This window comes from Exophiala bonariae, assembly GCF_035927105.1.
Source record: "Exophiala bonariae strain CCFEE 5792 chromosome Unknown scaffold_2, whole genome shotgun sequence".
Classification (NCBI taxonomy): Eukaryota; Fungi; Ascomycota; class Eurotiomycetes; order Chaetothyriales; family Herpotrichiellaceae; genus Exophiala; species Exophiala bonariae.
Genome location: NW_027042477.1, coordinates 1,976,655 through 2,000,394, shown reverse-complemented (window position 1 = coordinate 2,000,394; position 23,740 = coordinate 1,976,655). Strand labels below are relative to the sequence as shown.

The 23,740-nt window shown below is 50.3% G+C and overlaps 11 protein-coding genes across 11 annotated transcripts; 3 read left to right on the top strand and 8 right to left on the bottom strand.

Annotated features, from left to right (window-relative positions):
- Positions 1 to 505: 505 nt before the first annotated feature.
- LTR84_005243 (uncharacterized protein) lies at positions 506 to 1,859 on the bottom strand (the record flags this gene model as incomplete). The annotated part of the gene is made up of 3 exons (XM_064848815.1): positions 506 to 647; positions 700 to 1,637; positions 1,686 to 1,859. 3 exons carry the CDS (start codon positions 1,857 to 1,859, stop codon positions 506 to 508), a joined length of 1,254 nt encoding a protein of 417 aa, XP_064711439.1.
- A 1,573-nt stretch (positions 1,860 to 3,432) lies between these two features.
- LTR84_005242 (uncharacterized protein) lies at positions 3,433 to 4,677 on the bottom strand (the record flags this gene model as incomplete). The annotated part of the gene is made up of 1 exon (XM_064848814.1): positions 3,433 to 4,677. The coding sequence occupies one exon, from the start codon at positions 4,675 to 4,677 to the stop codon at positions 3,433 to 3,435; it is 1,245 nt and encodes a 414-aa protein (XP_064711438.1).
- A 409-nt stretch (positions 4,678 to 5,086) lies between these two features.
- Positions 5,087 to 6,313, bottom strand: LTR84_005241 (uncharacterized protein; the record flags this gene model as incomplete). Its single annotated transcript, XM_064848813.1, has 2 exons — positions 5,087 to 5,235; positions 5,407 to 6,313. The coding sequence occupies 2 exons, from the start codon at positions 6,311 to 6,313 to the stop codon at positions 5,087 to 5,089; spliced, it is 1,056 nt and encodes a 351-aa protein (XP_064711437.1).
- Positions 6,314 to 6,783: 470 nt separating this feature from the next.
- On the bottom strand, positions 6,784 to 9,282 carry LTR84_005240 (uncharacterized protein; the record flags this gene model as incomplete). The annotated part of the gene is made up of 1 exon (XM_064848812.1): positions 6,784 to 9,282. One exon carries the CDS (start codon positions 9,280 to 9,282, stop codon positions 6,784 to 6,786), a length of 2,499 nt encoding a protein of 832 aa, XP_064711436.1.
- A 408-nt stretch (positions 9,283 to 9,690) lies between these two features.
- On the top strand, positions 9,691 to 10,026 carry LTR84_005239 (uncharacterized protein; the record flags this gene model as incomplete). Its single annotated transcript, XM_064848811.1, has 1 exon — positions 9,691 to 10,026. One exon carries the CDS (start codon positions 9,691 to 9,693, stop codon positions 10,024 to 10,026), a length of 336 nt encoding a protein of 111 aa, XP_064711435.1.
- A 45-nt stretch (positions 10,027 to 10,071) lies between these two features.
- On the bottom strand, positions 10,072 to 13,191 carry LTR84_005238 (uncharacterized protein; the record flags this gene model as incomplete). The annotated part of the gene is made up of 2 exons (XM_064848810.1): positions 10,072 to 10,135; positions 10,193 to 13,191. 2 exons carry the CDS (start codon positions 13,189 to 13,191, stop codon positions 10,072 to 10,074), a joined length of 3,063 nt encoding a protein of 1,020 aa, XP_064711434.1.
- Positions 13,192 to 13,704: 513 nt separating this feature from the next.
- LTR84_005237 (uncharacterized protein) lies at positions 13,705 to 14,148 on the bottom strand (the record flags this gene model as incomplete). The annotated part of the gene is made up of 1 exon (XM_064848809.1): positions 13,705 to 14,148. One exon carries the CDS (start codon positions 14,146 to 14,148, stop codon positions 13,705 to 13,707), a length of 444 nt encoding a protein of 147 aa, XP_064711433.1.
- Positions 14,149 to 15,360: 1,212 nt separating this feature from the next.
- Positions 15,361 to 17,079, top strand: LTR84_005236 (uncharacterized protein; the record flags this gene model as incomplete). Its single annotated transcript, XM_064848808.1, has 1 exon — positions 15,361 to 17,079. The coding sequence occupies one exon, from the start codon at positions 15,361 to 15,363 to the stop codon at positions 17,077 to 17,079; it is 1,719 nt and encodes a 572-aa protein (XP_064711432.1).
- Positions 17,080 to 17,485: 406 nt separating this feature from the next.
- On the bottom strand, positions 17,486 to 18,313 carry MDE1 (Methylthioribulose-1-phosphate dehydratase; the record flags this gene model as incomplete). The annotated part of the gene is made up of 3 exons (XM_064848807.1): positions 17,486 to 17,594; positions 17,648 to 18,149; positions 18,214 to 18,313. The coding sequence occupies 3 exons, from the start codon at positions 18,311 to 18,313 to the stop codon at positions 17,486 to 17,488; spliced, it is 711 nt and encodes a 236-aa protein (XP_064711431.1).
- A 486-nt stretch (positions 18,314 to 18,799) lies between these two features.
- On the top strand, positions 18,800 to 20,669 carry LTR84_005234 (uncharacterized protein; the record flags this gene model as incomplete). The annotated part of the gene is made up of 4 exons (XM_064848806.1): positions 18,800 to 18,922; positions 18,973 to 19,386; positions 19,439 to 20,092; positions 20,142 to 20,669. The coding sequence occupies 4 exons, from the start codon at positions 18,800 to 18,802 to the stop codon at positions 20,667 to 20,669; spliced, it is 1,719 nt and encodes a 572-aa protein (XP_064711430.1).
- Positions 20,670 to 21,547: 878 nt separating this feature from the next.
- ALDH6A1 (Methylmalonate-semialdehyde dehydrogenase [acylating] mitochondrial) lies at positions 21,548 to 23,244 on the bottom strand (the record flags this gene model as incomplete). Its single annotated transcript, XM_064848805.1, has 2 exons — positions 21,548 to 21,964; positions 22,048 to 23,244. 2 exons carry the CDS (start codon positions 23,242 to 23,244, stop codon positions 21,548 to 21,550), a joined length of 1,614 nt encoding a protein of 537 aa, XP_064711429.1.
- Between the last annotated feature and the right edge of the window lie 496 nt (positions 23,245 to 23,740).

Sequence of the window (23,740 nt, the reverse complement as noted above, 5' to 3'; positions counted from 1 at the left end):
TTCTTCGGCTTTGACTGTCCCGGACTCCGTTTGCATTTTGCGCTTCACTGCGAATGCTGGCATTTTGGTAGACACTTCGGTTTCCGAAGGGTTTGACGTGGGGAATGATCAATTTTGCTGTTGTAAGCGACTCGCTCAAATCCCAATGAGCATGGACAATGGGACAGGTGAGCAATTGATCCAAGTGTGACCCGTTAGAGAATGGCTTGTAACAATCTTGAGAGCGCTATGCGGCCCTTCATGTCGAAATAAGTATGTACGGAAACAAACATTGTAACGTGAGATGCAGGAAGCTTGCACTCCCCTGTCTGATATTGAGATATGTATATACGCGTCCTTTGGAAGTCGGTGTGAATAATCATGGCAATAAAACCTAGTATGCGTGCGCTCCTATAGCCAAACCCAGAAGACGACTAGTTGGTTGAGTAAGATTCTCCCTTTGCTCCATTGCTCGATATAAATATTTCCCAAAAGACATAATCAAACATCAGCTGAATAGACTTCTTCAGCTGTATCTCTCGACCCCATTTGATTTGTGGGTGCTGGACCGTCGCATATGTCCTTGAGCCGCATTCGCATCAGAGTCTGCCATCTCGTGGATTTGTGGTTGATATGGTGATTGTGGGGCGCCGTATGGAAGCGGAGTCCTGGCGACAATGTTAGAGCTGGAAAAAAGGCGCATTATGATTGGGAACTTACATGTTGTGCGGCACTCCATTTGGATAGGCGGGCGTGGAATACATTGGACTTGGTGACGTGCTATGGAGGGTGGAAATGTCACTACCGAACCCGGGTTTCAGAGAGTCGCTCATGGGATAGGCTTGGTGCATAGCAGGAGACATATTTGCATCATATGCTGGTGCATATCCTGGCAGAGCAGGACTGAGGGGCATGGCGTTGCTATGCATCGACATGTGTTTCATGGGATCCATGTATTGGCCCGTCATATGGCCGTGGGGATTGTATGCCATTGAGTGCACAGTAGCATGACCTGTGCCCGGTCTCTCTTCAAGTTGATTGACTGGCGTATGGCGACGTGACTGGCGACCACAAAGGTATAGAAGAACAGCTCCGGCAAGCGCCACAGCAGCTGCACCAATGGCGATTCCCGCAATTGCACCGGTCGAAAGACTTGAGTGATGCGACGTTGATGTACTGTCGCTTGTCGAGGCTCCAGCTGCTGGTGCGGTCGTGCTGCTTGCAGTCGGCGTCGTCGTTGGTGAAGAGCTCGTTGTGGTGAAAGGATCTTCTTGCTCATCAGGCCATGGCTGGCCTGGCGTCAACATAAAAGTAGAATCCTTAGCGAGCTGCTTTTGAGTCTGGAGCGATGTCGTAGCGTTGGGATTTATAGTCCCAACCATTTGAAAGTTGATACATGATCCTGGGGCACCGCAGTAGAAGAATATCGGGTCGGTGTCGTTGATTGTGAGATAGTATGCTGGTGGGTCGTCCAGTATAGCGTCGACGGGCCTGAATCCAGAGTAGAATCCAATCTTGTCGACGCCTGTATATTCATATGGAATACAAGGATAGCCGTACTCTGCTCGAACTACCGAATGATTGGTAGGATAAAATTCGAATTTGATGGTATCGCCCACCCTGGCTTGTGTGACATCTGGTTCGAATGTATGTCCACCCTGTGCTTCATTAGCGTGAGGTTAAACCACTGTTGTGTGCGATCGCACCTTTGCTACACCGATTGTATGCGTAATTGGTGCGCTGGATGTCGCTGAAGCTTCGGTGCTGCTTGGTGCCGCACTCTCTGCTGATGCTGTGATAGTGGTAGCAGCCTCCGAGGTACTCTCTTGACTGGCCGCCAATGCAGCGATGCCCAATAGGCAAGTAACTGACCACCTCATGTTGTCGTGTATTGATTAAACAGAGACCCGATAGAAACGAAAGACAATAGGAAAGCAAAATTAGTAAAAGAACGAGTGACTGGTGGTTTAAGCCCGTGAGCGACGACGACACGAGGAACAGAAGTTAGAAGAAGAAAGAGAGGGGAGACAGGGTCTCAAAAAGAGATGGAAACATCAAACCCAGTACGAGGTACCAAAAAGACCTAGCTTGAAGGTTGCCTCATTGGCAAGGCCACTCACTGCCCGACGGCACATGAAGGCGGTGCTGGTGTTGGCTGAAATAGATACACGGCATCACCAGGGGATCCCTAGCGGGCAGGAGTGCAAGGCTATCATCCGGGCCAGACTGTTTAGGTTGGACAAGGGCTTAAAATCCCGAATTGGCAGTATTAAGAGAGAAGGGGGCATCAGCGCTAGGTGGGATCGGATTTCGGTGACATTCAAGCGTTGCTTGGCTGATGGACATCCGGACGCATCGTGAGAATGGGGTATTCATACATTTTGACTTGTCCTTGCTGCTGACCGTTTGCCCCAGCGACAGTCAAGAATGGTAGAAACGAAAGTCCGCGTAAGGAAGACAGTTGAATGCGTAGAGACAGAGTGTCTTAGCATCAGCGACTGGCGCAAGATGAGGCAAAAATCGTCTCTGCCAGGCTCAAGTCAGCCTCGGGAGAAAGGGCCAGCGAAGCAAAAGCAAGGCAAGCAAGACGAGAAGACTACTCCGTAACTAGAGCACTCGGTAGCTTCAATCCTCCAAAGAAACTTGAACTCGTGGAAGTTGAAGTCGCAAGTCTCGGTTAGCCCCGAGTCGAAAGATTGACACGCTAGTAGACGGCTGCTAAGCCGTAGTTTTGCTTATTAGCCGCATGAGCCAATGGTGTCGCTCATGGAACGCCATTAGCTGGGGCTAGCGAGGCTTGGAAATTACAATATCTGCAGGAACAAATTGCCAGCAAACGCCTCTCATCCACAAACACGGATTCTCATTCCCTTGCTTCAGCTCCTTCGTTGTCAGCTTTGATCCAGGTGCGTAGCCTGCAGGAGATGATTTCGAAATATGAAAACGAAAGGATCTGGGTCTAGAATCCTTTTGTCGTCTTGGTGATGAGAACAGGACCTACCTTGATTCCGTGTCAACTCTTTCGTGTCATCTATGTTGAGATGCCAGTGGTTATGCAAAATACCCGGAATGACCGCCTTAGGTGCCCACGTTTGGTAAGGCACGAAGTTTGACAGTCTTTGAAGGAGCCTGAGAGGGCGGAGTCCAATTGATAAATCATGATACCCCATGCTTAAGGTCTAGATTCACAAATAGCACTTGATGACACAGCTGAAGGACTTGACCACGTTGGGCAACGCGTCTGGATTCTAGAAGAGTTTACCTCGTAATAATGACTTGAGCCAAAACTCTTGACAGCAAACTTCAGCCCACGCCGCTCAACTTTATCGAGATTGTATTATTTACATATGCACTACTCCCACTACGTTCAGTCGTATAGTAGCTGCTCAGAATCGTCAGCAGAGATGACCTTCACGAGTTCCAAAATATTCGTGATCACACCGAGAATTCCTCTTAGGCTACCTCACCCAAGACAGTTCCAGGCTGACTGCCCAGCAACGGAGCACCTCTTGACTGTCTCAACTCATTACTTCGCCTCAATATGTCGCGATCGAATATCCACCACCAAGAACTAAAGACCTTCTCTCCAACTTCCCAATTATTGGCCGAGTATGGATCACTACCCGAAAGTCGCATGCCTTCTGAACTGTCCTCAATATCGTACACGAAATCTAGCAGTGCGGTCTGCGAGGCAGCCTGTGGGGGTCGCATTTCTGGTGGTTGCGAGAGAATCGTGATCATCCTATCCCGCACCCTTGGCCATGGGAGAAGATCTATGATCGGGTGATGGGGTACCGTCATTTGAACCATGGTAGGTTGCAGATTGGCTGGTAAGTGTCTGTATTGCGCGAACGCCATGAAAGGCTCTGTGAATGGTGACTGCGCTGTAAGCGACCAGATGATATCGCTCACATTTAGTCGGGTGGCAATCATCATACAACCACGGAGAAGTGTCAGCTCGAGAACTTCCAGGTGGGCTTCGTCGGGAAAACAGTATTGCAAGTCGTTTGTTGGCGACCTGGCAGATATTTGGTTGCTCTGGCCCATTGTGGTGGCTGTCGTGTGGTCTTCCTCCTCGTCTACCAACGGAAATAACGGTAAGGACCAACTAACACTCTCTCTTGACGATGAACCCGTCGTGGAGGATTCGGGGCTATTGGAAATTGATGGGAGTGCTATTGGTGTGGCCCAAAAAGACTGGCCATCAAGAATTGATGTCCGGGTTGTATCATAGGCTACAAAGGGGTCCATGAGAAACGGATCTGAAGTGGCCTCGACTGCTTGGGTCATGGGTGGCTTCTGCACTTGAGTGGGTGATGATGACAAGAAGCACAATGCTGGATCCAATGGATTGTCGTCACATATCTCACTCACAATGATGGGTAGTTCAGTTATGATCGATGTGGGATCGACCTGTGCAGTCCCTCCACGGACCTGTTGGCTTGACCGTGATGCCACTGGTTGAGTATCTGATGACAAGGCCTTGGTTCTCCTCGAGCTTTGCTTGTCGTTTGGTACAGCGAAATCAACAGGCTTGACATGCGCTTCAAGTTTCTCTATATGTTCCTTCTTCCGTTGGCGATATCTCCTCTGAGCTAGTACGTTGAGAACTCTTTTCCGTTCTGCAGGGTCTTGCCCACGAACGGGCAAATCGATGTCATCTGCCTTTCGTTTTGGTAGTGACTTGGTTGAAGACATTGTGTAATGTAAGATTCCTACTATGAGTTGATATGGCGAGCTCGTTCTTAGAGAATGGTTAGGAAAGGGCTGAGCACCCCAGACCAAATGTAATCACAGCGAACGGTAGACTCTCCAACTGATCAAGTGTCCAAACCGAAAGCTTTCCAAAGAAGTATTTTGTATGAGACTTGGAAGAACCTATTTCCATCCGATCAAGTATCAGATCCAATAATAACCATCATTCGACATTCCCAGGCAGCAAGCGACAATATTTACAAGTAGCCAAAGCCATCCGGCCCCCAAGAAAAACATAACGTTATGCTGTGGCCGGCCGGGCGGGGGTTCGTAAATAAGCCAGGTGATCGTCATTTATTGAATACGAACGACCGCTTGGCACGTTGGACTGAATGACCCTCCCTCAACTTCATCACTTCCCGAATACGAAGGTCAAGATATCGTCCAGCAACTCGTCCGCATGAGTGAGGTATAAGCCATGTGCGGCATTCTTGTAGATCTTCACCTGTGCCTGTGTGACAAGTGTCGGGATGATGTTCGCGCTACTTTCGGCTGGCATACCTGTTGATGGATGGTTGTCAGCTAGCCACTCTGAGATAGCTAAAGGAAAACAAAGTAAAATGAAGTAGGTAAGTCAGCATATAGGGGACCCTCCGAACCTCTGTCCGGCCATGCGATGGACAACATGGCGCGACAGACCAAAGAAAGGAAACACCACCCAGAAATACTCACTCTGATCACTATCCCCATGGACAACCAACAACCTCACCCCGTGTCCATCACCACCACCATCTTGACAATCCAAACCCCTAACAACATCCGTCAAATCCGTCCCCGCGATAATCTGCACACACCTCTCTATAGCCAACGCATCGGCACGCTCAACAATCCGTTCGAACCGTTCCTTGACGGTTGGCGCAAGTTCAACCCCAATACCAAACCCCTCGCCAAAAACCCCCGGGATGGCTGCCCGGACAAACCCAACTCGATCGTCTCGAAATCCCTGTAGAATGGCATCCCACAGCTCGCGCGGCGGCGCAGAGGGGTTCCGCTCCGTGCGCAACGGAAACGGCAGACTGGGCCCCAGCCAGACGAAGCCACGACAGCGGCTCTTCAAGTCCAGCGCCGCGGGATCATCCACTGCGTTGAGCAGCAAGCGGTACGCCAGCGCCGTCTCGCCGCAGCCCATGCTCGCGGCGACGAAGTAGAACGCGCCGAGCCCGCGACTGCCGCGCTGCACGGCACTGAGGAAGTCGACCGTGTCGCGCGCGAACGTGTCGTACGTGATGGTTTCGCCCTTGCCCACGCATCCGGTCCACTCGCTGTCCCCGAACCCGCGCCGGTCGCTTGCCACGCACCGCACGCCGTGTGTCTCGCTCAGCCGCAACAGCATGTGCTCGAACATCCGGTGCGACATCGGCCAGCCGTGGATGAAGACGAGCGTCACTTGGCCGTTGGGGTCGCCGCTTGCGAGACCGCTGAGGTCGCGGGTTGGGGAGATCGCAAAGCGTGGTGCTGGTGCTGGTACTGGTGCTGCTGTGCCGACAGCTTTCTCGCCGGTTGGTGCTGGTGTTGGTGACGGGTTGTACTCGACGTAGTGCAGGCGTGCACCGTCCGTCGTGGATTGGAAATAGGGCATTTTTCGCTTGTTTCCTGTTTCGGGACTGGTTGGCTTGATCGAGATTCTAGAGATGAGGTGATGAATCAGAGGAAATTGGAATCTCAGCTGCTCGAAGAGTTGAATGTTTTAAAAGGTTGTATAGAGGTAGGAAGTTTTGGTTGTGAAGTCTCTTTAAGTCCCTACGAATCCTCAAGTGGTGTGGCGTTGTTGCAACTCTTTTATGCCATTGATTTGGAAGAAATCGAAGTAATTCGGGAATCAAAACGTTATGGGCACAAACCGCAATACTCAGTATGGATGATGTGCATAACGTTAGATGGCAGAGCTGCTACGGTGGTAAAGTACACTTCGCTTTGGAACCATGATCGTGATTACGAAATAGAATTTCTCGTGGAGACACAACCTACTGCTCACTGGAAGATGATAAAGTATCTAGCATTGCTGGCAACATGGCAAAGGCCAAAATCATATCGTAATCCACATTCCTGTCAAAATCTCGACGAATCGTCTCCTTGCCTACTGACAGTACCCTGCCTTGTGGGTGTGGGTGTGGGACTTCCATCTCGGTTCAATCCCCGTATAGTAGAGCCTACGCTTGCTGCAGGTCTGACTCGACTGCCGACAAATCCCTTTCGATTGCGGCCTGTACGACCTCGACCCAGCCAGTTCAACTTGAGCTGCCTGCTGAGTTCTTCCATCTTGGCTTGGGCATCATCTCCTGATTGCACCGAACATAGAACTGACAAACATTGCAGCATCCGGGCTACAGTCTCAGTCACCTGTGCTGATGAGCTATCAGATGGTCTCGCAGCAGGAGGCGAGCTGAAGGATTGAAACGCCACATCCTGGGCGGGATTGCTAGAAATCGACAGGTTGGATGTAGCTCGTGATCTACCACCTCCAGACGTTGAACTTCCCAGCAAGGTGCTGGTTTGAGAATTGTAGCTGGCGTACATAGGTTCGAGACCCGTCGCAGTACCTGGCCTGTCACTAGCACCGCTGTTGCCACGATGTCTATTCGCACTTTCGAAAGAAGACAACGCAACATTGATGCTCTCCAAGCTAAGGCGTGAAAATGTTGCCTTGAGATGTTCAAAACGAGGTAATATGATAACGTCACGGTAAGCAATCAATAGAATTCGTCGAACCTCAAGCTCTTCTCCTGCTGCCACAACGAAATCAACACCATCCCCAGCCGCTGGAGATGATGATAATTTACTTCCACTGTCAGCACTAGGAAGTGCTCCCCAGAATTCGCCTGCCATTTTAGGACTCGTCAAAATGCTGCCTCTGCCTTTGAACTCCTGATCAAGAGGAAGGAAGACAGCCTGCATGAAAGGAAGCACGGTGCCGAAAACCTGCATCCACATGCTGACCAAATGAGGGACAAGTCTATCGTCCGAGATCATACGCAACGTATGATTGAGGCTGAGGAAGCCGGTTCTCAAGAGGTCCTCGAGGTCACCTATGATGATACTTGGATCTCGTTTCTGAACACATCTCTGTACGTGAATTGTGACTAGTTTATTGAGGTTCTCTACGGCAATGCGAACCTCTTCACCCTCAAAGGCCACAAGTATCTTGGCGCGAAGAAGATCCCACGCATCATCGGCTGACATATTGTTGAGTCCGAAGTTGGCGGAAGCATCTTTGACTTCGGCATGGGGGTTGAAATTGGTCAAAGACTGGTTGGTGAAACTGGTACCCAGGGAAGGCCATTCTGAGGTGTCAGTCTCACCGCGACTGTAAACCGGCTCCAGACCCGCAAGAGCCTGTGCTTTTTCTTTCTCCTCTTTCTTCTTCTCCCTTAACGCCCGTCCTCCGTGTCGCAGATCCAGACCGGACACTGACTTGGAGAAGGAGGAAGTTGGATTTGGGGAAGAGGGAGCAAATGAGTAGAGAGATTGCGGGTTGTTTATATCCACGGGCCGTGAATTGGAATTTGCAGAGGATAGTGGTAAAGTGTAAGACTCGTCTTTGTCTTTCAACTTTAGTTTCTGGCGCAATCCATGATGTTTATGTGGCTTGTCCTTTGCTTCAGGAATGGGAATTATTGTGGAAGAGGACGGGTTTTGAAGTTGATAAAGGGAAGAGTTGTTGGAAGACAAGGACTCGGTCAGGCTGGATGTAGAGGCATTCAAAACCTTGGATAGTCCACTGGGTGCCAGTCTATTTGGTGAAGGCAATGGCTTATCCTTGATATCCTTGTCCTTGTCTCGTGACAGTACCATGTGCTTAGGTCTGAAGCGTTTCAATCCTTTCTTTGATTTCTCCTCTTCCACGGATACGACTTGGGCTGAAGGAGTTACGCCACGCGGGAAGACTACGCTGGCCGCTGTAGCCGCGGCATTGTTGCCAATGAGACCATTTCGATATTGCTGGTCAGGAGCAGGATGAGATGGTGTTAGTCCTTCATGGGAACCTGTAGAGCCTCTACTACTCCGACGGCCTTCTTGCTGAGTTTGTTCCTGCGGAAATGGGACGGTTTGTGAACGTTTCCGGTTGTGGTTGGTAGCGTTGAGATGCTGCATTGCAGCCTGGGCGGCGATCTGAGAAGGAGTGAGGCCTGACATTGTGGCATGATCGTGTAAATTAGATTGGCTAGCAAGAGAAGCCGAGGGCATGGATGGCTCAAAATAGCCTTGGGAATGCTGTCGCGGACGGTGTTTCTGGAGTTCGGGAGGAGGGGGACCACCTAAGGGTTTTCCGTGGTCATCTCGAGGCATGTAGGGCGCGGACGGCCGTTGATGACCAGCGGTGGCGGCATTGCTGTGATTCGTATGCGATGAGAAGGTTGGTAGCTGTTGATTGTAGGGAGATCTTTTGACAACGGAGAGATTGGAGGAAGCAGATGTGTCACTACCACTAGAACCAGGACGCATGCTTTGTTTAGAACCGGCACGGGAGGGATTGGGTGAGACAGATGCGGCTGAAGAGGACGGAACAGGAGATCGCAGACCTCCTCGACGTTGCGCAGGAGGTTCCATGTTGTGACAGTGAGTAAACCGACACTATTCTTATAGAATTGAAGGGGAAGAGCAGGCCGGCTGCTGATGGAGGTGATTGAACATAATGTTGGAAACTAAGAGATCTAGGCGAAGAGGAGATGAACAAGGCCAGCATCTGAGGGAATAGGTGGGTGGCTCTTCAAGAGCAGAATGGTGAGAAGTGTTGTCTGGGATTTGATCGTTGAGCATGGAGTGGTCTTGAGGACGAGGGAGAGATGTTGAAGTGTTGGTCGCAGACTCACAGCCGCCCACGCGCAAAGTGGACCCGACGGAACTTGGGAAGGCGCACCCCTCAGCCTCGGGCCCCTCGTTCCTTCCCATGAAATTTCATGGGGATTGCTTCAATCACCATCAGCAAGATTCAAGTAACAGACGACCGATAGCAAAATGCCTGCTCCATCAGATACCCAACAGGCCGGCCTCTCCGCGTCCTACAAATCTCCCACGGACACCAAACAATTCCACTACGCGATTGACACCTCCGGAATTGCAACAAGCGAAACTAATAATCAACTCGACAAGAAGTCGCAGACGGCTTACTTTGGGCTGCTTCGCGCCTCGACAAAGAACCTCCAGGATGATATCAACGACTTTCTGACCCGGAAAATGGACGAGGACAAGAAATACACCCTAGATAGTAGTGCTACAAAGTCCAAGACGAAAGAAGAACTTGAAGAAGAGAATTATGGTGAAGAGGTGGTCGACGATGACGATACGGGTTGAATCGCTACATGGGGGTATCTGGAGGAACCAACAAACACTATGCCTCTATGCTTTCCCAGCTATTTCGTTCTGTTTACGAACTGCACATCCGAGATGGACTACCGAATTACTGTTACCATCAGTCAGTCAAGGCTTCACTCGCATGGGGAGGTTTCGGGCTACTTACTCGGGAAACACACTGATAACGCTGCTTCCAAGTCTTTTATAACACACACCACAGACTCGGTCCTCATCCACTCGGACTTTCCGATTCCGACCACTTGATGGCGTGCCCTCGCCCAGCAATAGCGCTGCTTGAACACGCACAGCCTCGACCTTTCTCAGCCCCGACGTAATCATTGACTCGTTCATGATACTCGTGGCATTGCGCATGCGTCCGCGGAAGTAAAATTCGAGCTCTTTGACCACTAAGTCCTCGGGAATCAGATCCAACGTCGAGCTGGCAGGCAGTCGAGATCCATGACGTGCCATCAACTCAATAGCTGGCTCCCACATTGCCTTCTCCCCTTTAGGTGGATTCAGATAAAGGTTGAGAAGTATGTGATAAATGGTCGCTTGCTCATCCACCGGATCCGTGGTGGACTTGCGACGGAATTTCTGTTTATTATCACCGTTGATCGTCTCTTCCAAATGAGTCTGGTTGCAGTATTCTTCAGCCTTCTTTGTGTCATGTAGCTTGAAAACATATATCTCCAATGCCTGTTTATGGTTGCCCATTTTGCTAAAGACGATTGCCCTAGCCTCGTAGAAGGTTGGGTCATCTCGAGGAAGTAGTCCGAGTGTCTTCGCTGGAGAGTAGTGTTCTGAAGTTCGCAGTAGCGTCAAGAACTTATTCAAGACTTCGTCTTCATCGCTCGGCGTGTCATCTTTCAAGCTTTCCAGGTAGATTGTTACAAGCCGTTGATGTAAATCCGGAGTCTGATCATCGAGTTCATCCACCACGTGCTCGAGGAACCTCTGGGCCAAGGCTTTGTTAATCGACTCCAGGAATGCCAATACTCTGTGCCGCGGCAGCGATTCTGCATTCTCTGTGTCTCCCAGAAAGATTTCCATCGCCCGATTAGGCTGCGTTTCCAGTGGCCACTGTGCAAACTCGAGTATCATGTCGATCAATTCAGGGCCTAAGTTCTGGAGGTATGCGATTGTGCGCTCCGGTCCGTGCAGCTGGGAGTCGATGTCCTCGGTCTTGTCGGCCTGGCCAAATTTCTGCAGTCTTTCCAGTGCCTGTCGATGCAGTCTTTTCCCGTAGAGGAACTCTATAAGCTCGTTGTATCGTTCTGTTTCCTCCAATTTGGTCATCACAACTTCTGGGTCACAGAAATTAGAGATTCGGAAGAGAGAAGTTGCCAACGATGGTGTCGCATACATATGCGCCCGGAACAGCGTTGTGTCCACAAGTCGGGCCACAGCAATCAATTTGTCAGACAAATTGACATCGTCTAGAGAAGCCAAGTCCAAGAGATACTCCGTACTTTGCCTGATATCTTCCGACTGGGATCCCAATTGTACGTCTGAAAGAGCCAACACAGACTGATCGCTGTCGAAGAACCGCTGCAACCTTCGACGTGTATCAGCGAGAAATGCTTGTAGTTCACGGACGGCAAACTTGAGCTCCTTTTCGTTCAGACCGTTCGATTTCGAGCCAGCATTCTCAGCGGTTTTATTGCTTTTTATGCTGTTGGTGTCTACATCTGATGCACCACTCTTGACCTTTGATACTGGACTCGTCAGTGAGTCGCTTTTTTTATGTCCCTTCTTTTTGGGTGACTCTTGACTCTTGAGTGCTTCTGTGGGCTCAGGCTCCTCTACAATCTTCTCGGCAGCCACCTCACCCGTGATGATTTCCGGATACAGCTTGATGACTCGTTCTGGAGGTGCAGACACCTCTCCGAAGAGATCAAGCGATTCCCGAAATTTCTTCTCGTCGAAGAGCCTCTGCGCTTTCTGCATTTTGATTTCACGAAGTCGTCCAATTTTGTTATTGACCAAGGTTTCTTCGATCATATCCAGGAGGCTGATCGCTTCATCGAGATGACCACCCTGGACCAATTCATCGATCTGGACGTCATAGTTGAGTCCCTGCATGCGCCAAATGCTTCGTTCACTGGCAACCAGGAAACCTTTACCCTGGTGTGCCAGGCTTATATTTGGATTGGGTACTTGGAGAAGAACTGCCCCAGCAAGTTCAATTGATTGGAGCAATGTCAATGTTTGAGGGTTTCGGACTTCTAGGACACCTTTCGTGGGCTCCTGTAACGCCAACAGATATGGGTAGGAGTAGCCCACGGCTTGAGGGGGAATACGCCATGGTATTTGACGTCGATCAATGGCCTCGCCATTTCTGTCGATGAACAAGGTATTGACATCCTTGGCCAGAAGCATTTCATTCTCTCCCAGACCGGTTGCCAGGGGCGTGGGGACCATTCCACCCATACCGATATAGCTCATGGTGCCGCCTAACCTACTCGTCTCCTGACCAGCAGCACCTCCGATACTTCCAGGACCCACAATGGCCTTAACTTCCTGGGATTCAATGTCGACCATGACATAATTAGCGTTCAATCCCGCAACAATCTTTGTTCCTGTTGCCCATGTCAAGGATTTAACACTGTTAGAGAGCGCGAACTCGGCGGCATCCCCGTCAAGTTCGCCATCGTGCCATGACCAAAGCAGAATCCTGCGCTTGACAGCAACGGCCAGTCGGCTGACAAGAGTGGGCACGCCTGTAGTGGTATCCTTGACAATATTACTCGTTGCAGCAAAACTGCTGGCTCCTTTTGTCTTTGTCAACTGTTCATTCAGCTCGTAAGTTCCCAGGTCATGAATTGAGACAAGACCATTGCTCAAAGATATCAATATATTTGCTTCACGGAACACAGCAAGCTGGTCAACCTTGTACCGCGAGAACTTCTCATACTCACGAAGGAGTTCCGATGCCTTGGGCGGAGGAGGTTTGGTGCTTGCATCATTCGTGGAGGCTTGGTCCGCGATGGACTCTTCGGTTTCGGAGGATCGAGAGGGAGGATTGGTGACGCGATATATACGAAGGGAGCCTGTGTTCAAACCAACGAGGAGCTGGTCACTGTGGGAGAGAATGGACTCGATCTTGGACTTGTCTCGCTGCCTCAGCTCAACAATGGGCTGTGCGGTGAATGCCGACAACATTTGGGGCGATGTTCGATGCAAAGCATCATGTATACAGCATGACACTTGACTCTGATGTTGACATAGTGTTTCGCAGTCCTGAGCAGCGTCGAGTGTGATGGTCGAGGGAGCAGTGTTAATGGTAGCCTCGTGCGGAGCACCGATTGGAAGACGACAGCCTTGTGCAGAACTACGAAGTACGTCACAGTCGAAAGTCACGTGCTTGGCTATTCAGGACGAATGACTAAAGGCAATCGATATTGGACCAGAAGCTAGAATTTATTAGAATAAGTACCGAAGATGAATGTAGAGGTCTTAGACCAAGATATACGAGGATAAACGCCCAAAACCAATTCGCTGCTAGAGCAATCACGCACCGAGGACAGTCAAGTAGCAAGCCATGCTGCTCGCCCTCAGCCACTGGAGAACCCGTGCTGCTAGCAGACCTCTTGCACGACTGAAGTGGAAACCATGGCATCTTAAAGCATCCCAAGGCTGGCAAAAATACTATACTCCTCCATATTGATTGACAGATCATGTTCCAGATCGTGGAGTGTTGGAGGTAGCAAGAACTTCAGGCTGCTGACCCTCACCTTCCTCCTCTTCGTCGCTGTTTTCAGCTATTCGAATCGTCTCCTCAATCATAGCAAGGTCAGCATCCAGGTCTGCCATCAAAGCATCCAGATCACCGAGACCTTCAAATTCCTTCTTCGTCTTGTCAACCAATTTCTGAAGGGAATCGCTCTCTTTCGACAAAGCCTTGGTCTGTTTCCGTAAGTCCTCTTCCTGTTTCGTTAGTGCCTTGGAGTTGGCATGGATGTTCTTCGCTCGTGCTTGCAATTCAGCATCGATTATAGCACCCTCCGATTTCAACGAGGCTGTGAAAGCATCTCTTGCTTCCTTTGTACGTTGAGCTGACGATGCTGCCGTATCTTGTTGCGCGGACGATGCGACGCCTGCTTGTGAAGAGTTGGACATGTCGAGTTATCAGACTTGCGAATTTTCTCAAAACTGCTTTCCTGACGTGGTCAGGTTGTGAAGACTCGGATTGGAAAACAGTCCCAGGGCCTGACTTGGAATCGGCACGACCGGCCGCTCACCAATTATTGAGCGCCTCAGTCAGAAGCACGCCCGGCACTAGCAATGCTGTAGCACCATGTGAAGCCTTCACGAGATTGGCTTGAGTTCCGTCTTACAAAGTCATGAAGGTGTAGAACATGGAAAGGCTGGGGCCGAAATGGTGGTAACAGGTGAGCTGGCATCATTGGTGTTTTTTAGGTCCAGTATGGTAAGGTAATTTGAAGTAAATACCTTGGCAGAAGCTTCAGCCTTACCACTTTTCTTTTGGCCCCTTTCAAATCTAGGCCATGCTTCGTTCTTGCGTGGCGAAGTTGGCTTGGACGATAAATCTTCAAGCTGACCACGAGACACGTAACTGGACTGCCCCAAGTACTCTTGCTCGACCCTGTCTGCAGACTTGGAATACCTAGACAGTATTGCGCTCTGTCAAAGATACAGTCTCGATCATGGCAGTCCCCTCGCCCGTCAACCTACTACCGAGCCACTCTGGATATCTGCAAGTTAGGTACATTTGAACGCGGCCCACATTAAAAGGCCATGGCTGTTGGTCATATCCAAGGACCGAGATCGCTGACCAAGGAACCGAGGCCAAGACTCGTTCATGCAACATGACCCTAAACATTGTGCCGCCAGCCTTGACCTATCAGTGCTGCCGCTCCAGCCTGCCCTGTGCATTCTTCCCGCATTGTCTTCCTGAACTTGAACAGCTCTGCCATTCATCTGGAGCATAGTATCACGTTCACAGTCGAATCCTTCGATGCTGACCCAATTAGCTGGCGATGGCTGCCTTTGCCATCCGAACCTTGCTCATGGCTTCCATCGCGACATTAGTCGGTGTGCTTTTGACAGCCACCTCTGGGCTATTCTGCGCCACTCCGCCAGGTAATATTCCAATCTTTGAAGTGCTTATATCGACGTTATAGGATTTTCGTCGTCCTCCACTTGGTGTCAAGGTAGGGCTAAATAGGTGGAGGCTATTCATTAAAGGGCCTTTGCAGCTGCGTACAATGTTGGGGAAACTGTGTTTGGACTCAATGATTTATATCTGTGCTCATTGACCTCAAGCCCATATTCATTGAACCTTCCACTGATAATTCACGCTGCTACAACATGGCACCATCTTGGGTATCACTCCCACAAAGATGGCAACTACAAAATATCCAAGCTGCACTAAACGTCATTGTCTGCGCCATCAGTGCTCTTACTACTTTCTGTTGTATTCGTTTCTGTTGGTGGGCCGGTACGAAGCGGGTGAAGACCGCCGGACGCACGACATTGACGTCTTTGTTGACAGTCAACACGATCGGTGAAGCATACGACCTCATCACTCTCTTAGGCTTGCGAATATTCTCTCCTCGGCATGCTCTGCTACTGGTACAAAGCCTCCTTGTCCTTGTCTTCGTGACAACCACGTTGATATCTGGGCCAATCTCACGATTTTCCACTCGCATGCATCCTCAGACCACGACGAGGAACACATCTATCTTCCCAACAATGAAGACCTTCGACATCATCGCATATGCCAACGACTACTGGACAAATATTACGCGCAGCCTCGAAACAGCAGAATTCCCTCGTGATCGGTTACTTGACTTCCTACCAGACACGAACACAGAGTGGATGTTTGTGCCAAGTGAATGGACTAAAACATGGTCGATGCAATGCAATTCTGTGGAGCGCACCCCTATTGAAATTGCCGGAACTGGGAACTGCTCTGATCCCAGCTTTTCCACTACTTATCAAGCATTTCCCCAGCTGTGGGACGTCATCAATATCACCAGCTATGACACATATGGTATTGAGTGGTCTGGGTTTTGGCTATCAAACGTCAACCCGGTGCAAGACATGCTGTGGTTTGCTTATGCAAGCTCCATCACGGATATCGACAACACAACTGACATCGTGTACGGCATGAATATTTCCATGGCCACGGTACATTTCCACAACATCTACCAAAACCTCACAAAGCCAAACAATTGCATCTATGCTGCACGTCCAGTTGATGCAGCATCTTGGATCCGGACAGATTGTCAATTGGAGCGCCAACGGGACGTCAAGGATGAAGGCTTTGTGCCCTACCCGGACTCCACGGAACAGAGCAATATCGCCTCTGCACTCAACCAGAACTTCCAAGCTCGGTTTATGATGGAGGCAGGAACAAACCGCACCATCACTGAGATCCAACCTGACGACCTTATCCGCTTCTACCAAGTATACATGATATCAAAAGACACACAATTCCGGCAGCCAGTGATGCGGTCACTCACCATTGTCGAAGATGTCCCGCAGTTGTCAGTCGCATTGCTGACGATCATGCTCTTCCTGGTCATCACATCCATCCTCGCAGCCTCAACATGGTGTTCCTTCTTCCTGATCCACCACGACGCCAGCCGCGTTCCACAAACAAAGCTCGACTGGGTATTGCACGCCCTCGGCGACGACGAGAACAACGCAGCTGGCAACACAAAGTCTTCACCACAGCAGTCACCACGCTCGTCGATAGACTACCAGTCCATAGCAAGTAGCACGCGCAAATCTCAAGTCCCGCCCCTCCCACGCCGAGCGACACGGCTTGCGGACTTCGAATCTGCGACCTACGCGATGGAATTCTCGGAGCGCAGAGCCTGGACGGAGAGCTTGAAGGGCCGTTCGTGGATGCCGAGCCCTCGTAGCTTGCATTCTTCTGCTGGGAGTAGCTCACGCCTGAACAGGGTGTCGTCAAGACGGGACTCGACTTGGTCGAAGCTCAGTGATGAGGCGCCCTCGATCACGCTGGACATGCCAAGAATATCTGAGGAACTCTATCCACGGAGACTATGGCCAGAGTGAGCTTTCCAATGACGGGGGAGAGGGCTTGTCAGATGATCTAATGGCATACTTCGTTTGTCCCTTTCAAGTAAGATGTATCGGATCTAGGCATTGGGGACTACAGCCATGCTTGGCTTAAAGTCTATTGCACTGTTCGGAAGTTCGGAGTTCTTGGTAGATGTTCCATATTGGGTATGCTGTTGGTGGACCGGGGAGTAGGCGTTGTTGGTCAAGCCATATCGGGCAATTGGAAAGATGGCAATTGGGTTATTACGGTATTCATATTATTTCAGAGTTGGGATGTACAGAAGAATCACCAGATTCCCAGCGACTTCTGATTAGCGCATGAAGCGGAATAAGTGATAGGACTTCTTCAAGGACAGTCTATGAAATTGCTTGTTTTTGCTCCTCCCTCTGGATAGTACCACTACGTCCACGGCAGTCCGAGTCTATGCATCTCGACCGCCAACTGGAAGAGATAGTCTAAGCTTTCACACTGCGTTTTAGCTTTGGCTGGGGTGTCACCCCAAACATAACTTCAAAATTGTGTTAGCTTGTACCTCACCGGCATTATCGACACTACACTTACATTCCATGTCGCCTCACGAGCACTGCATAAGTATCAGGATATTGATTCATGGCCTTCTCCAGCCACTCAGTGAGATCTTCTTCGAATGGGGTGTTCTCGATGATTGGAATTCGAAGCGTGTCATGGAAGCCTAGCATTCCCTTGCCTGGACCCTTTGGAATACCTTTAATCTGCTCGATATTGCTGATCTCAAAACAAGCATCCTTGCCGTGAAGCTTCTCGACCAATAACGTCACCAACACAGCCCACTGTGAATGAGTGTGTATGGAGCAGAGAGCACCGCGCTCAAACGCTGCCAGGAACAGCGGTGTGCAGGCAGAGGGCTTCAATTTCAGAGGTTTGTGGATGTATTTCCGTGCCTCCGGGGGATATTTGGGTGTGGGCCAAGAGAGGACGAACATGTTCTCCGGCTTGATCAGTTCTTTCTGGACACCCGAAGGAGCAATATATATGTGTTCATCCTTTCGAATACTAGTGCCGCCTCCAGTTCCGGTGACCCAACCTTGGATTTGGAGTCAGTTCGTCTGGCTCTTCAGTCACAATCGCCTACCCGTAACACGTCTTACCGAGAGTGTAGAACTGTCTGCATAATCTGGGGATCAGATTTGCTGGGTGGTCAGGATCTTCCGATTGCACGAGGTGCTCATTGTTTGTAGGAGAAGCCATTGCTTTGGATGTGCACTGCTGGCAGGCACAATTAAGATAAAATCCTGGGATCAGATCAAGATATATTTCGCGACAGAAAAGTAAAACTATGGCCCCACGTGCTGGAATGGCAGGGGGCAATTACGTGACAGGGTCGCTCCTGCCAACGATAGCTTTGAATGTCCAGTCGCCATACATGCCTGATTGGAAAGTCCCGCCATGCTATGACTAGTTAGGAAGGCGGTGAAGCCTTTAGCCCCTAAACTCCAGAATTGCTAGAGTGGCATTTTGACTGTCCCACCCTCCCTGCAGTTCACTGCCATTGCTGCGGATGAGCCTTAGTACAATATTGGAGTAAAGGACACCTTGCTTTGAAACGGGAATATTCAAATATATCATCCTCACTGTGGATTGTCGTTTTCCTCTTTTCTCCTCCGTAATAACGACTCGACCTTCTTGTCGACTCCCTTCATCCTCTTCTTTTCTTTTCCTTCCACCGTTGCCACCATGCGGTTCAATTCTGCAATCGCCCCGGCTCTGTGTGCCTCCGCCTTCCTCGCTGGTAATGCGCTTGCACAGGAAGACCCAGAACCTTCCTCCACTGCCGCTGTCGAACGACCGACTTTCACAGTAAGCCTTGTCGGTCTGTGGAATCCCATGTCTCACCACTAACCTCCCAGCCTACCACTCTCAAAGCCCCCTTCCTAGAACAGTTCACCGACGATTGGGAGACACGATGGACACCTTCTCATGCAAAGAAGGAGGATTCCAAGAGTGACGAGGATTGGGCCTATGTCGGCGAATGGTCTGTTGAGGAACCCACCGTACTGCCCGGCCTTGTTGGTGACAAGGGTTTGGTTGTCAAGAATGCTGCCGCCCATCATGCCATCTCCGCAAAATTCCCCAAGGCGGTGGACAACAAAGGCAAGACTTTGGTCGTGCAATACGAAGTCAAGCTTCAGAATGGGCTCGAGTGTGGTGGTGCTTACCTTAAGTTGCTCCGAGACAACAAAGCTCTCCATGCAGACGAATTCTCGAATAGCTCTCCTTACGTGATCATGTTTGGCCCTGACAAATGCGGTGCTACCAACAAGGTATGTTTCATTCTACAAGTACCGTTCTGCTGTGAGTCTCTAACGTAGATAGGTTCACTTCATCTTCCAACACAAAAACCCCAAGACTGGCGAGTACGAAGAGAAGCATCTCAAGAGTCCTCCTCAAGCTAAGATCAACAAACTCACCACCCTCTACACCCTGATTGTCAAACCAGACAACACCTTCGAGATCCTTATCGACAATAAATCGTCCAAGAACGGCAGTCTGCTCGAAGACTTCAGCCCTGCCGTCAACCCAGACAAGGAGATTGATGACCCCAAAGACGAGAAGCCTGAGGATTGGGTTGAGCTTGCCCGAATTGCGGACCCTGAAGCCACTAAGCCTGAAGATTGGGATGAGGATGAGCCATATGAGCTTCCAGATGAGGAAGCCGAGAAACCCGAGGACTGGCTTGAGAATGAACCCCTCACCGTTCCAGACCCAGAAGCTGAGAAACCCGAGGATTGGGATGATGAAGAGGATGGAGACTGGATTCCTCCTCAGGTCCCCAACCCCAAATGCGAAGAAGCTTCTGGATGTGGCCCATGGGAACGACCAAACAAGAAGAACCCCAATTACAAGGGCAAATGGACCGCTCCTTACATTGACAATCCGGCATACAAAGGCGTTTGGGCCCCTCGCAAGATTGCTAACCCAAATTACTTTGAGGACAAGACTCCTTCCAATTTGGAACCAATTGGCGCTGTGAGTTGACACCTCTCTCCATTGTTGCCTTGACTAATTCGTTTCTTAGATCGGATTTGAGATATGGACTATGCAGTCCGACATCACCTTCGACAACATCTACATTGGCCATTCAGTCGAAGATGCTGCTGCCCTGACCGCCGAAACATATCTTATCAAGCGACCTGTTGAGGAGGCTGAGGACGCCAAGAGCAAGCCCAAGCCATCCGATCTGCCCGAGTCTACCACACCCAGCGGAACTTTCGCAGAAGACCCCGTCAACTTTGTCAAGGAGAAACTTCAACTATTCATCGCTCTTGTCCAAAAGGACCCCGTTCAGGCCATCCAGCTTATGCCTGAGGTTGCTGGCGGGATTGGAGGTGCAGCAGCTCTTCTTATTGCTATCCTGGTCGGGCTTTTCAGCCTCGGCGGCTCATCAGCTCCCAGCAAGGAAGATATCAAGAAGACAGCACAAAAGGCCAAGGAAGCTGCTGTTGACGCCAAGGACAAGGTCGCCGAAGCCACCGCCAGCGGCGCCGACGCAGTCAAGTCGGAAGTTAACAAGCGTACTACCCGTTCGAGTGGTAGCGCTGAATAGATTTCTCTGTCAGATATTTCACTCCTCAGGGAAACAAGAGAGAAAGCAGTAATCGTCTCACATTCAACAGAGTGATCATCTACCTACGGGGAAAGAAGGGACCGTTTCTCGAGCGAATAGTGGGTAAAGGTGACACTTTGATTGCGAAGGAAGCCCATGATATTTGCCTAGTTAGCAATGCTCTTCTTCCTCGATGTGCTGTGGAGGAGCTACTCATTTTCCCTAAGGGACTCAAAAAGTCAGTCCAATGAACGGGCTTGGTCTCATGTCATGATACACGCGGTGATCTCTGGGGATGGGCCGGAGTTGTGGAGCGCTAGTTCAGGGAAGGGGTTTTAAAAGGGGATCAAAACAAATGCAATCAAAAACCATGAACCACAAACTTCCCGTCCCATGTACGAAGTACTGTGTATCCAATCAGATCAGCGAGTGATTCTAGTCTTAGCTACCTGCGTGCCTAACACCATACAACATACAACATACAATGCATGATGTTTGCTCAGCAGGCGTTACGAGGGAAAAGAAGATGCGTAGTTGGTCCATTAAACACACAGAGAGGGTTTAGGGTTTCTTGTTTGTTTCTCTTTCTGGGGGGTAGGGTTTGAATCCACTCGATAGAGAATATCTGTGCCTATCTGTGTGTACAATGAACGCAACTTTTTTTGCCCGTGGAGAAAAAAGCGTTTGCCATTCTGATTCGCCTCGGACGTTCGCTTGTTTCCAGTTCCTCGCTAACTCCAACACACTAATTGAGTTATAAAAGAAACAGCTTCAATTTGACATGGCTCCTCCTTTTGGATTTTACACCCTACTTGACGTTTTTGGGCAATACAATAACCGTATCAATTTCTCCGGTCATAGCTAGGTAGGTATATGAATCATGAGTGAGTAGGCATGGCGACTTGTTTCTCAGTGGCGATTGCGTCCTCGGCTCTCCACAGGCTGGTGACGGTCTTCCACTGTGTATAGAATCTCAGGCCGTCCTTGCCATAGAAGTTTGCGGCACCGGTTCCGGCGACGCTGGCCTTGTTGCCGGTGAAGCTGAACATGGGCAAGGGGACGGGGATGGGTACATTGATACCGATCTGGCCGGCTTCAAGGTCCTTTTGGAATAATGATGCCGTGGGGCCGGATTGCGTGAAGACTGCGGCGCCGTTGCCATAGGGGTTGGCATTAATCAGGTCGATGGCGTCTTGGGTGGTGTCGACTTCTAGGCAGACCAATACGGGTCCGAAGATCTCTTCTGTGTAGCATTTCATGTGGGGCTTGACGTTGGTGATGATGGTTGGGCCGACCTGGAGTTGAATCGGTGTTAGTTATATGCTTGGAGAAAGGAGCAGAAACAAAGATGGCAAAGTTTCACAACCGGTTCACTTACCCAGTTTCCATTGGGGTACTTGGGTGGCTTTTGACCTCTACCGTCAAGGAGGATGGTAGCACCCTCATCTTCGGCACTCTTGATCAAATCCTCCACTCGCTTCTTGCTCTGTGGGCTGATCAGAGGACCAAGATCAGCACCTTCTTCAAAACCTCCGTTAATGGTGAGGCCCTTAGCACGCTCTGCAAGTTCAGGAAGCCACTCCTTGCTCTCACCAACCATTACGAGGGTGCTGAGAGCCATACACCGCTGACCGGCGGCACCGAAAGCAGCACCAGCGATGGCATTTAGGGCGTGATTCTTGTTGCAGTCAGGCAACACGGCGGCATGATTTTTAGCTCCAAGGTTTGCCTGGACTCGCTTACCGTTGGCGGACCCACGAGTGTAGATATACTCGCCGGCACGGTTGGAGCCGACAAAACTGATAGCTTTGATGAGAGGTTCATCGATGATGTAGTCGACAGTTTTAGCAGCACCGTGTACAATGTTGACAACGCCATCAGGGAAGCCTGCTTTCTGGCACAATTCTGCGATAATCATAGCTGCACCGGGATCGCGTTCACTGGGCTTGAGGATCAGAGTGTTGCCAGTGACGGTAGCCAGGGGAACACTCCAGAGCGGAATCATAGCGGGGAAGTTGAAAGGGCAAATAGCTGCAACGACACCAAGAGGTTCGCGGTAGGAACGTGTCTCCATATCTTTTGCGACTTCAATGACCTCGCCAACTAGTTGGGTGGTGATACCGCAAGCGGTCTCACAGACTTGAAGACCGCGGAGGACGTCACCCTTTGCATCAGCAAATGTTTTGCCTTGCTCCAGGGTAATTGAGGCTGCCAATCGATCCATGTTCTCACGGATCAGATGGGTCAATCGGAAGATGATTTGTTGTCGGGTCATGATGCTTGTGGCCCTCCATGCTGGGAAGGCCTTTTGAGCAGATTCGGTGGCAGCTTTGAGCTCAGCATCGGTAGATTGAGGGACCCGGGTAACGAGATTATTGGTAGCTGGGTCGTGGAGATCAATCCAGGTGGTGGCTTGTGAAGGGACGAACTTGTTATCAATGAAATTGTGGGTGTTGACGACATTTTTGATCTGTTCGTGCGATGTAGGATAGTCGGCTACAGCAGCGCTTGTGGCAGCAAGATGCTGGGTTGTAGCATGCAGTCTCCGCTTTGCAATTTGGTGGTTGGGAGCCATTCTGAGGGAGGTAGCAGAGGAGAGAATATGGGGAGATCGTCTGGCTGACAAGGCAGGGACAGCTCTAAGTAAAGAGCGGCGCGCGGCCATTATATGGAAGTGAGGTGAGGGGAGAGGATGGAAGGACGGAAGTGTGTCGATGTGATCGGATGTGCAGCGAGGACCACCAGGGAATGAAAGGAAGGATGAAACTGCAAGTAGTAAAGAGAGGTTCGAGTTCTCTTCTCAGGGATAGATTTCTTTTTTCAAATCAAGACGGCGACTTGGAGTTGGACTTGAACTTGAACCCAAGCTGCTTTGACCGTGAGCGTGAGCGTTGACCGCGATTCGTGGTCTTGACCCTGCGGAGATCGAGAAATTCCCGCCCGAGGTAGACGCCACCTACTTGAGTGTTCAAGGTTGGTGAGGGGGAGAAGCCCGTTGCCACGGTTAGTAACGGTTAGGCGGTGTTAGTGCCCGATTTAAGCCTGGAGAATCTAGTTCTAGTGGAACACTA